The sequence below is a fragment of the Eptatretus burgeri genome, chromosome 5 (genome assembly GCF_056783735.1).
Source record: "Eptatretus burgeri isolate ZD-2024b chromosome 5, Ebu_testis_v1, whole genome shotgun sequence".
Taxonomy (NCBI): domain Eukaryota; kingdom Metazoa; phylum Chordata; class Myxini; order Myxiniformes; family Myxinidae; genus Eptatretus; species Eptatretus burgeri.
This window is the reverse complement of record NC_140965.1, coordinates 84,642,194-84,654,693: the sequence shown is the minus strand read 5'-3', so window position 1 is coordinate 84,654,693 and position 12,500 is coordinate 84,642,194. Positions and strand designations below refer to the sequence as shown.

Here is a 12,500-nt window from a genome sequence, read left to right as displayed (position 1 = left end):
CTCACCTTGTTTGTTGATGGTTCGGCATACCGAGGACTAGATGGCTCGGGGCATGCAGGATACGCTGTGTGTACAGTTGACAAATTAATGGAAGCCTCCCATCTGCCCTCTCATTTCTCCGCCCAGCAGGCGGAATTGTGTGCCCTTATTAGGGCCTGTGAGCTGTCTGCCGATTCTGCGGTGAACATATATACTGACTCTAACTATGCTTTTGGTGTTGTACATGACAAAGGTGCGATATGGAAAATGCGAGGGTTTCTCACCTCTGCAGGAACACCAATAAAGAATGGCAGTTTGGTGTCCGAGCTGTTGACAAGCATTACACTGCCAGCGGAAGTCGCAGTTATTAAATGCCGTGCACACCAGAAACTGACAACTGACATTGACAATGGTAATGATAAAGCAGATAAAGCTGCAAAAGAGGCGGCTAGTCTGCCTTTGCCTTCGATAATGCCAGCACGATTGGCGAAGGAGCAAATCAAGCTGCACCAATACAGCTTGTCAGACATTATTGCAATTCAAGCTGCTGCAACACAGGAGGACCATGATAAGTGGCAAGCAGCAGGAGGAGCAGCGGATGACGATGGACTTTGGTCAAACAGGGGGAAGGTAATAGCACCTGTTGAAATCCTTCCATGGCTTGCACGCATGGCCCATTTGAATGGATATGTGTGCAAGAGGGGGACTGTGAGACAAGTCCAAGAATCATGGTATGCCCCAGGGATTGGGAAGATAGCAGAAGGGGTCTGTAAAACTTGTCAGGTATGTCAACAACACAACCAACACAAAATTGATAAGATAGGGCAGCCGGGAGCCCACCCGGCCCCCTGGGGTCCTTTTGTGCACCTACAGATAGACTTTATAAATATGCTGCCATCATGCGGATATGGAAATGTCTTGATAGTGGTAGACATGTTCACTAAATGGGTAGAGGCATACCCATGTACAAAGGCAGATGCTGCCACCGTTGTGAAGCACTTGTTGAAAAGCTTCTTCTGCCGATTTGGCATCCCTCACAAAATATCACATGATCAAGGGGGACACTTTACGGGGGGAACTAACACAGGCAGCGTGTAAAGCACTGGGAATAAAACAGGCATTTCACTGTGTTTATCACCCACAGACAGCGGGCGCCGTGGAAAGACAGAACAGTATCCTAAAGAACAAGCTGGCGAAACTAACAATGGAAACAGGGCTGAAGTGGCCAGACGCATTACCCTTGGTACTAATGAGCATGCGATCCACAGTGAACCAGAAGACAGGGTTATCCCCTCATGAAATACTAATGGGAAGGCCGATGCGGCTTCCCATGACTGCCCCCACCAACATAAACAAATTGAGTATTGCAATGATGGATGAAAACATGCTGACATTCTGTAAACAGCTCTCCAGGATCGCGAGGACGATACACACGAGAGTGAAGGAGGCCTTACCCGAGCCAGTGGAAAGGCCGTATCACACCTTCCAGCCAGGAGACTACGTACTGATAAAGCACTTTACAAGGAAAACGGCCTTGGAACCAAGGTGGAAAGGACCGTGTCAGGTATTGCTGACCACCCCAACTGCCGTAAAGTGTGAAGGTAAGCCTGCTTGGATACACTTTTCACACTGCAAACTTGCCATCCCAACAGAGGAGGAGGTTGTGCAAGAATGAACCCATTACAGCAAATCCTAGTTGCTATAATTGCCTTCTGGATGGGAAGCTGGGAAGTGGAAGGGCAAATTGATAACTGGACAATCCAACCCATCCAACAGAGGGGGAAAAGAGCAATTGGGAATCACACTGAACATTTACACGAGTTGGGAGTACATGGGATAAATACATTCTTACTTTTGTCACACAAATATGCTACAGTGAGTAATAAGACTAAGTGCTGGGTGTGTGCTTACCTCCCGCATTCCTCACAAACGGGTTTGCCATTATCTGTGATCCCATTTGAGGAAATAGACTATTGTGGAGCTGCTTGGTACAACAACTTTAATTTGACTAAAACAACCGGTAACTCATCATGTGTAGACTTTACAGGTGCGTGGTACCCTCCTTTTAATTTAAAGAAAAGACCTCCGTACTTCAGAATCACATATAAGCGTATGGGGTTTATCTGCCTTACTTGGACAAAGCCTCATGCCAGATTTCAGGCAGGGAACTCCACTTGTAATATATCAATAGAGATAAATGACTTACCAGACAACAGGAAGGGAGACAATGGAACACACCCGAAGGTTGCATCTAATGGCACATATTTTGTCTGTGGGTATAGAGCCTACCCATGGCTGCCAAACAAATGGGGCGGTTCATGTTATCTTGCTTATGTCGTACCGCACATGTGTTTGATCACTGATCCATTCTCTGGGATAGATAAAACACGACGTAAGAGAGCTATATCAGGTGGGGCATATGGAGCAATGATAATTTCCCCCCAATATGGGGCCTGGGTGGCAGGAAGAGAACTTATCAGTATGGCATCAACATTGGAAATAATGGGGAACGATACCGCTGATGGGTTTGAAAAAATTAGCGCAGAGCTGGTCGCATTAAGGACTACTGTAATGCAAAATAGAATAGCTTTAGACATGATTCTAGCTGAGAAAGGGGGAACATGTGCTGTAATTGGCAAAGAGTGTTGTACGTACATCCCAGATAATTCAGAAAACATTAATGACCTCGCGGGTCACATAAGAAAAGAGGCGAGCAAATATAAAGACTACAGTAGTGATAACATGAGTAGCTGGTTAAAGGGATTGTTTGGGGGTTGGGGAGGAAGTGTTTTAAGATACTTTATAACAATCCTGATAATCATCGTGGCAGCCTTTATATTGCTGATGCTTTTCAAGGTAATTGCCCAAAAGGCCATTGGAAAGTGTTTTTCAGGATGGACAACAAAGCCCAGTACCCAGCTAGTACAGACGGTGATGGCTCCGGTGAACACTGCTGGACTGCTGCCATCCTCAAACCTCCCTGCACTTACACCTACCCCCCCATTCCAATACTATGTACCCCACCCATGTCACCCCAACCCACGAACAATGAAACATATTGTAACCTTGCAGTAGTCGCCGATCCATTACTCAGGCTTCCTCCGAGTGATGAACAATTGCTTCAACTCACATTGGACGAATGTCTTTCGTTACTTGCACCAATTGAAGGGCTAGGTAGAAATACCATTTGATTTGCCTTGTTGGTAATTGCTGGCAAGTTGTGCCTTCATTACACTCTGGCTTGCAGTTTATCAAATACCTTTTTGCTTTGTTCAGAAAGAACATTACATTTATATACTTTAACACTGCCTTACTTGTTGTTCATGAAGTTCATTAAGCGGCAATATGTAATCAAAATATTTAATGGAACGTATATTCCTGTATAACTTCATTCTTGTTTAGCCATGAGCAATTCTTGTACGAACAGCTTTTGGGAGTGCTTGGCTTCCTTATATTCTATGTTTAAATGTTGCGATATTTCCCGATTTCCCTTGTTGAAGACTTGGGGTGTTAGTGGACCGGTTGGAAAGTGGGTAGGAACCCCCTTTTGGGCTAGGGGGCGCAGGTGGAACTCCCGACCGTCATGGACCATTTGGAGCTAAACATAAGGATGGCCCACCCACTGGGGTTGCTATCTGCTGACCTGCCGGCCTGCGGATGCTCCTTTTCTTCATTTGTAGTTTCTTTTGCAAATGTTTCAAAGAAACAAGAGGAGGGAAATGTCGGGGATTGTATGTACTCTAACAGCAACCAAACATGTCTACTAGTGTTTGGTTAAAACTCTTGAGTTAATTGGAAATGGGGAAAGGATAAATCTTCCCAATGTTTATCTGTGCACTGTCAAGGAACTTGTTTTTCCAGCCAAAGGGCTGGCACTGTTACAACACAGCTGGTCTTGTTGACTGTTTGAAATGGCCTTGCTGATCGGGCAGCTGGGCTACATGGAATCTGTTGGATCACTGCCCAGAACTGCTAAGGCCCAACAACATGTAGGAGGCTACCTTTGAAAATTCTTAAAGGGAATCAAGGGTGTTGTTTCTGCACTTTATGTGCTCTCTTATCAGCAGTACTGACAGGAGAATGCTATAAATTAATGAATGGTAATAAATCCTCTTTGACACACAGTTATTCAGAGGTCGCAGTATACTGAATATAAGGCAGTGCCGAAAGACAGCTCACCAGAGGATTAGGCTGGGTGGACTATTGTGTTCAAAGCCTGTTGTCTCCATATGCATATGTCTGATGTGTAATAAAACCTTCTCTACCAAGATCGGTGGGAACAAATCTTGATCTTAATCATTGTGGACCTCACTATATATATATATATATATATATATATATATATATATATATATATATATATATATATATATATATATATATATATATATATATATATATATATATATATATATATATATATATATATATATATATATATATATATATATATATATATATATATATATATATATATATATATATATATATATATATATATATATATATATATATATATATATATATATATATATGTATATATATATCCTGGTATTGGCGCAGTGGTTAGGGCAGCGGCTTGGGATCCAAAAGGTCCTGAGTTCAAGCCCCGTTGGGACACTGAATTAATTTATGTATATGTATATATATATATATATATATATATATATATATGTATATATGCTGCTCGTCTTTCAGCTGCTCCCGTTGGGGGTCGCCACAGCGGATCATCCGTTATGATCCGCATATTGATTTGGCACAGGTTTTACGCCGGATGCCCTTCCTGACGCAACCCTGGTCACCTCTTACGACACAGGGAGAAGGATTGGGTTTCGCCACGATTCCGGGCTGCCCTACACGCTCTCATAGCGCTGCCCAGCGCAGAGCTCCCGTCCTCAAGCGATCCTCCAACCCAAGCCTCCGAGTAGCCGGATTACAGGCGCACGCCACTACGCCCGGTCAACATATATATATATATATATATATATATATTTATATATATATATATATATATATATATATATATATATATATATACATATATATATATATATATATATATATACATATATATATATATATACATATATATATATATATATATACATATATATATATATATATACATATACATATATATATATACATATATATATATATACATATATATATATACATACATATATATATATATACATATATATATATATATATATATACATATATATATATATATATATACATATATATATATATATACACACACACACACACACACACAAACACACACACACACACACAGACACACACACACACACACACACACACACACACACACACACACACACACACACACACACACACACACACCCCAGGGCGTTGACTCGGCCTGCCATCCTTCCAAGGTCGGCGAAATGAGTACCAGTAGTACTGGGCCTGGTATATGCCCCGGTTAGAATAGGTGTACCATATCCCTGTGTGTCGTAAGAGGCGACCAGGGTTTCGTCAGGAAGGGCATCCGGCATAGAAACCTATGCCAAATCATTATGCAGATAACAAAACGAATTTCCATACCGGATCGGTCGAGGCCCGGGTTACCAGCGACCGCCACCGGTACCGGTGGACAGCAGGGTACCAGTGGAAATTGTGCTACTGCTGGGCGAAGGAGGAGAAGGAGACGGGGAAGGCGAGTCCGGAGGCAGTGGGAGAGGGGGAATGGTAGAAGTGTGCAGGTGAGAGTTGGAACTCTGAATGTTGGGACGATGACTGGAAAAGGGCGAGAGTTTGCTGATATGATGGAGAGAAGAAAGGTGGACATACTGTGTGTACAAGAGACCAAGTGGATGCGAAGTAAGGCTAGGAGCATTGGAGGTGGTTTCAAACTGTTCTACCAGGTTGTGGAAGGGAGGAGAAATGGTGTCGGGGTAATCCTGAAGGAAGATTGTCAAGAGGGTATTGGAGGTGAGGAGAGTGTCTGACCGAATGATGAGTGTGAAGTTGGAAATTGAAGGGGTGATGATGAATGTCATCAGTGCATATGCCCCACAGATGGGGTGTGAGATGGAGTATTAAGAAGATTTCTGGAGTGAGTTAGATGAAGTGGTGGAGAGTGTATCCAAGGATGAAAGAGTGGTGATTGGAGCAGATTTCAATGGGCATGTTGGGGAAGGGAATAAAGAGGATGAGGAGGTGATGGGTAGGTACGGTCTCAACAATAGAAATGTGGAAGGGCAAATGGTGGTAGAGTTTGCAAAAAGAATGGAAATGACAGTGGTAAATACGTATTTCAAGAAGAAGGAGAAACACAGGGTGACATACAAGAGGGGAGGAAAGTGCACACAGGTGGATTACATCTTAAGCAGGAGATGCAACCTGAAAGAGATTAGTGACTCTAAGGTGGTGGCAGGGGAGAGTGTAGCTCGACAGCATCGATTGGTGGTCTGTAGGATGACTTTAGAGGTGAGGTTGAGGAAGAGAATGGGGGCTGAACCAAGGACCAGATGGTGGAAGCTGAAGGAGGAAGACTGTTGCGTGAAATTTAGGGAGGAGGTGAGACAGGCGTTGGATGTTGGTTAAGATGGGTGGGATGATTGGGCAACTACAGCAGAAGTGGTGAGGGAGATAGCTTGGAAGGTACTTGGTGTGACATCTGGACAGAGGAAGGAAGATAAGGAGACTTGGTGGTGGAATGAGGAAGTACAGGAAAGTATAAGGAAGAAGGGGTTGGTGAAAAGGAAGTGGGATAGTCAGAGAGATGAAGAAAGTAGGCAGGAGTACAAGGAGTGGCGGCGAAAGGCAAAAAGAGAGGTGGCTAAGGCCAAGGAAAAGGCATATGACGAGCTGTATGAGAAGTTGGATACAAAAGAAGGGGAAAAGGATTTATACTGATTGGCAAGACAGAGGGAACGAGCTGGGAAGGATGTGCTGCAGGTTTGGGTGAAAAAGGACGCAAATGGGAATGTGCTGACGAGCGAGGAGAGTGTGTTGAGAAGGTGGATGGAGTACTTTGAGGAGCTGATGAATGAAGAAAATGAGAGAGAGAGAAGGTTGGAAGAGGTGGAGATAGTGAATCTGGAAGTGGGGTGGATCGGTAAGGATGAAGTGAGGACTGCTATGAAGAGTGGAAAGGCGGTTGGTCCAGATGGTATACAAGTGGAGGCATGGAAGTGCTTAGGAGAGATGGCGGTGGGGTTGTTAACCAGATTGTTTAATAAAGTCTTGGAAAGTGAGAGGATGCCGGAGGAGTGGAGATTAAGTGTACTGGTTCCGATTTTCAAGAATAAGGGTGATGTGCAGAGCTGTGGAAATTACAGAGGGATAAAGTTGTTAAGCCACACCATGAAGGTGTGGGAAAGAGTAGTGGAAGCTCGGTTGAGAGGAGAGGTGACGATCTGTGAGTAGCAATATGGGTTTATGCCAGGAAAGAGCACCACTATTGCAATGTTTGCTTTGAGAATTTTGATAGAGAAGTATAGGGAAGGCCAGAAAGAGTTACATTGTGTGTTTGTGGATTTAGAGAAAGCTTATGATAGGGTGCCAAGAGAGGAGTTGTGGTATTGTATGAGGAAGTAGGGAGTGGTGGAGAAGTATGTGAGGATCGTGCAGGATATGTATGAGGACAGTGTGACAGCGGTGAGGTGTGCGGTAGGAATGACGGACCGGTTTAAGGTAAAAGTGGGATTGCACCAAGGATCAACGCTGAGCCCTTTCCTGTTTGCAATGGTGATGGACAGGTTGACGGACGAGATCAGAATGGAGTCCCCATGGACTATGATGTTCGCGGATGACATCATGATCTGTAGGGAGAGTTGGGAGCAGGCTGAGGCAAGCCTCGAGAGGTGGAGGTATGCACTGGAGAGAAGGGGAATGATAGTAAGTCGGAGTAAGACGGAGTACATGTGCGTAAATGAGAGGGAGGGTGGTGGTATGGTGCGGTTGCAAGGAGTTGAGGTGGGGAAGGTGGATGGGTTTAAATACTTGGGATCAACTGTCCAAAGTAACGGAGAGTGTGGGAGAGAAGTGAAAAAGAGAGAGCAGGCAGGATGGAGTGGGTGGAGAAGAGTTGCAGGAGTGATTTGTGACAGAAGGGTAGCTGCAAGAGTGAAGGGGAAAGTATATAAGATGGTAGTGAGACCAGCTATGTTGTATGGTTTGGAGGCGGTGGCACTAACAAAAAGACAGGAAGCGGAGCTGGAGGTGGCAGAGTTAAAGATGCTGCGATTCTGGTTGGGAGTGACGAGGATGGATAGGATAAGAAATGAGTATATTAGAGGGACAGCGCAGGGAGGACGGTTTGGAGACAAAGTGAGAGAGGCGAGATTGAGATGGTTTGGACATGTGCACAGGAGGGAAGCGGAGTATATCGGGAGAAGGATGTTGAAGATGGAGCCACCAGGCAGGAGGAGAAGAGGAAGGCCAAAGAAGAGGTTTATGGATACGGTGAGGGTGGACATGCGGGTGGTTGGAGTGTCAATGGAAGATGTGGAGGATAGAGCAAAATGGAGACGGTTGATCCGCTGTGGCGACCCCTAACGAGAGCTTGCCGAAAGAAGAAGAAGAAGAAGATATATATATATATATATATATATATATATATATATATATATATATATATATATATATATATATATATATATATATATATATATATATATATATATATATATATGTGGTGAATTGAGGTGAATTGAGGGACATGACGCGGGATCACATGTTGTGCGTCTCGCGTATAAGGGGAGGTCTCCGCGGCACGGGGTGATTGTCCCCGGGGCATTGCCATTTACATCGGCTGTTCACTTGATGCTCGTTGACTGAAGGTGCTCATTGACTGGTGAGAATGGAGATTATATCGAACTCCGTGCTTACGCGGATTTAGTCTGCAATGATTAATCGCACATGTATACGTTACTGCTTATGTACTCCTAGCTGAACCTGTATTCCCCGGTGTGCCCGCAGAAGCGGCTCCAATCAAATGGAATAAAGCCTAAACTCTGAAGGTTCTTCTCTCGCTCTCATTTCAATTTATTCCATTTGGTTTTCTCGGCTCTCTCAACCAGCGATGGACAAGATCTACAAACCAGAGAGGTTCAACGCAGACCCAAACGCGACTGACGCAGAAATGAAATGGTCGCATTGGTTCTGTTCCTTCTCACACTATCTGACCATCATCGAGGAGGGAGCTGACAAATTTGCCGCTCTCGTGAATCATGTCTCGCCCAGCGTGTACAGGCTCTTCTCGGAGTGCGACACTTACGAAGCAGCGATCGACGTGCTGCAGGCGCTCTACGTGAAGCCCAAGAACGAGATATACATACGACATCTTCTCAACACACGCAAGCAAGCAGTCGGGGAGACAATCGATCAGTTCCTGCAAGCTCTGAATCAGCTGGGAAAAGACGGCAGCTTCCGGGCCGTAAGCGCCGAGGAACACCGAAAGGAAGCCACACGGGAGGCATTCATCCAAGGACTCAGATCAGCCCACATACGGCAACGCTTACTAGAGAAAGCGCAACCCACTCTTGACAAGGTAGTCGATCAGGCACGAGCGATGGATACGGCTCAGCAGCAATCTGAGTCATTTGGGACACCGATGCTGCTAATGAACGCTGCTACGATGGGAACCCAAGGAACCCCACTGGCACAGACACAGCCAGACATAGGGGATGGAGAAACACCCGAGGAGCCGGATACCCAGGTCACGTCAAACTCCTCAGCAACTGCTCCGGTTGGTAAATGCTTCTTTTGTGGGTACAAACGGCACCCTCGTCAAAAATGTCCCGCCAGAGATGCCACATGCATGAATTGCGACAAGAAAGGGCATTATGCCAGGGTATGTAAATCTACTCTAAGGAGAAATAAACCCACTTCTGCGGCTCTCTACTCGCAAAATAAATTAACTGCAGCCTCCCCGGGGAATCTATCCAAGGCTATCATCAACGTACGAATTAACGGGCATATGGCTGAGGCACTGATTGATACCGGTAGCTCTGAAAGTTTCGACAACAGCTCGCTAGTGAAGGGCAGGAAATGGATAATCCACCCGACTGACAATACGGTATGCATGGCCGCCACCTCACTACAATCCCGCGTACGAGGGTACTGCAATGTTGAATTGGACGTAAAAGGGTACACGCATCGGGATGTAAGGGTACTGGTGCTTCGTGATTTGTGCGCAGACGTAATTCTGGGTCATAATGTCCTCAAGCAGCACACGAGCGTTGAAATACCCTTTGGAGGAAGCAAACCTCGTCTAATTTTAAATGCGTTGACCACCGCGGAGGTGACGTCCCCCCAGCTGTTCGCTAACTTGTCGCCGGTCTGCAAACTGATAGCGATCAAATCGCGGCGATATACCACTGCTAACATGAATTTCATCACCTCAGAAATCAAGCGATTACTCGAAGAAGGAATTATAGAACCGAGCGATTCGCCATGGCGCGCACAGGTGTTAGTAACCAGCAGTCAGAACCATAAGAAACGAATGGTTGTCGATTATTCCCGAACGGTCAATCGCTTTACCCAACTCGATGCCTACCCCCTGCCGCGCATAGACGAGATGGTCGAACGCGTGGCCAATTATAAGGTATTCAGCACCATCGACTTGCGAAGCGCCTATCACCAAATTCCCATCCGAGAGGAAGACAAACCTTACACCGCATTCCAGGCAGGGAGGCGCCTCTACCAATTCAGGAGAATACCTTTCGGTGTCACGAATGGGGTAGCTTGCTTCCAACGGGTTATGGACGACATCATCTCAGATGAAAACCTCAAAGACACTTTTGTTTACGTGGACAATGTCACAGTGTGCGGTAGGGATCAGGGGGAACATGATAGGAATCTGGACAGATTCTTGAGCATTGCTAGAAAATATAATCTGACTCTCAACTACGAGAAATGCGTATTCTCGGCAAGGTCAATTGACCTTCTCGGCTACACAATAGCCGACGGCACAATTAAGCCTGATCCTGAACGATTGCGCCCACTTCGTGAGCTACCCCCACCTCAGGACCTGCAGGCAATGCGCCGGGTGATTGGCATGTTCGCTTACTATGCAAGATGGATTTCGCAATACTCCGAGAAAATACATCCCCTAGTGCATTGCAAAAACTTTCCACCAGATGCCGCTGTTGTAAGAGCTTTCCACAACCTCAAGGATGATATCAGTAAGTCCGTGGTTTTATCGATCGATAGCTCGGTGCCCTTTGTGGTGGAAACCGACGCTTCAGATCACGCCATAGCTGCTACGCTTAATCAGTCTGGGAGACCCGTTGCGTTCTTCTCGAGAACTCTCTCTAGAAGTGAGCAGAGACACTCAGCGATAGAGAAGGAAGCGTACGCCATCGTCGAAGCGCTGCGGAAATGGAGACATTATTTACTGGGAAACCACTTCACGCTCGTTACGGACCAACGATCCGTGGCATTCATGTTTGATGGGAAAAATAACGGGAAAATTAAGAATGAAAAAATTATGAGATGGCGGATAGACCGAGCTTGCTACAGTTACGACATTGTTTACCGGCCCGGGAGGGAAAACCCTGCTGCAGATACCTTCTCTCGGGTCTACAGTTCGGCAACAATCAGTCAGGCTTTTTAAGACCTACACGTGTCTCTCTGCCACCCAGGGGTAACCAGAATGGCACATTTCGTGCGCAGACAAAATCTTCCCTATTCTGTTGAAGATATTAAACAAATGAATGCTTCATGCCCTGTTTGTGCTGAACTAAAACCCAGATTCTATGGCGCGGCATCTGGCAGACTGATCAAGGCCACTTCCCCCTTCGAGAGACTAAACATCGACTTCAAAGGGCCCCTGCCGACCGAGACAGACAACAGATACATATTCACCGTTGTTGATGAGTATTCAAGGTTCCCTTTCGCATTTCCATGCTCGGATATGACCTCGGGCACTGTCGTGAGATGTCTCTCTGACCTCTTCGCTATGTTTGGGAAACCTTCGTACATACATTCAGACAGAGGGCCGTGTTTCATGTCGGCCGGGCTAAAACAATTCCTACTAGAGCTCGGCATAGCATCTAGTCGAATGACGGGTTACAACCCACAGGGAAACGGGCAGGTGGAACGGTATAATGGAGTTATTTGGAAAGCCGTAACTCTGGCGCTGAAATCGAGAGGACTGGGCCCCGAGCGGTGGGAGGTTACTCTTCCCGACGCTCTGAATTCCATACGCTCTTTGCTCTGCACGTCCACCAATGCAACTCCTCACGAACGAATGTTTACTCACCAGCGACGTTATGTTGACGGTCAAACGGTGCCCAACTGGCTGACCCATCCCGGAACAGTGTTCATGAAACGCCCGGTACGACAAAGCAAGTATGAACCCCTGGTGGAGGGGGTCGAACTCATTGACACTAATCCAGAGTATGCTCATGTCAGGCTCCCGGATGGCAGGGAGACCACTGTGTCGGTTCGCCATCTGGCTCCCTCAGGTACTCCTCCCGCAGGTACACCACCTTCTGGCACTCCTCCTTCTGACATCCCCTCCCCAGGTGTTCCCCCCCCCA

The 12,500-nt window shown here is 45.9% G+C and overlaps 1 protein-coding gene and 1 pseudogene across 1 annotated transcript in view; one reads left to right on the top strand and one right to left on the bottom strand.

Moving 5' to 3' along the window:
* LOC147026871 (protein NYNRIN-like) overlaps positions 1–4,107 on the top strand; it is a 5,895-nt gene extending 1,788 nt beyond the window's left edge. Inside the window, exon 1 of the mRNA XM_085882737.1 lies at positions 1–4,107. This exon is cut by the window's left edge and continues 1,788 nt beyond it. Coding sequence (XP_085738863.1) covers positions 1–1,077 — 1,077 coding nt within the window. The 3' untranslated portion in view covers positions 1,078–4,107.
* A 691-nt stretch (positions 4,108–4,798) lies between these two features.
* On the bottom strand, positions 4,799–4,939 carry LOC147026870 (signal recognition particle RNA; annotated as a pseudogene).
* Positions 4,940–12,500: the final 7,561 nt, after the last annotated feature.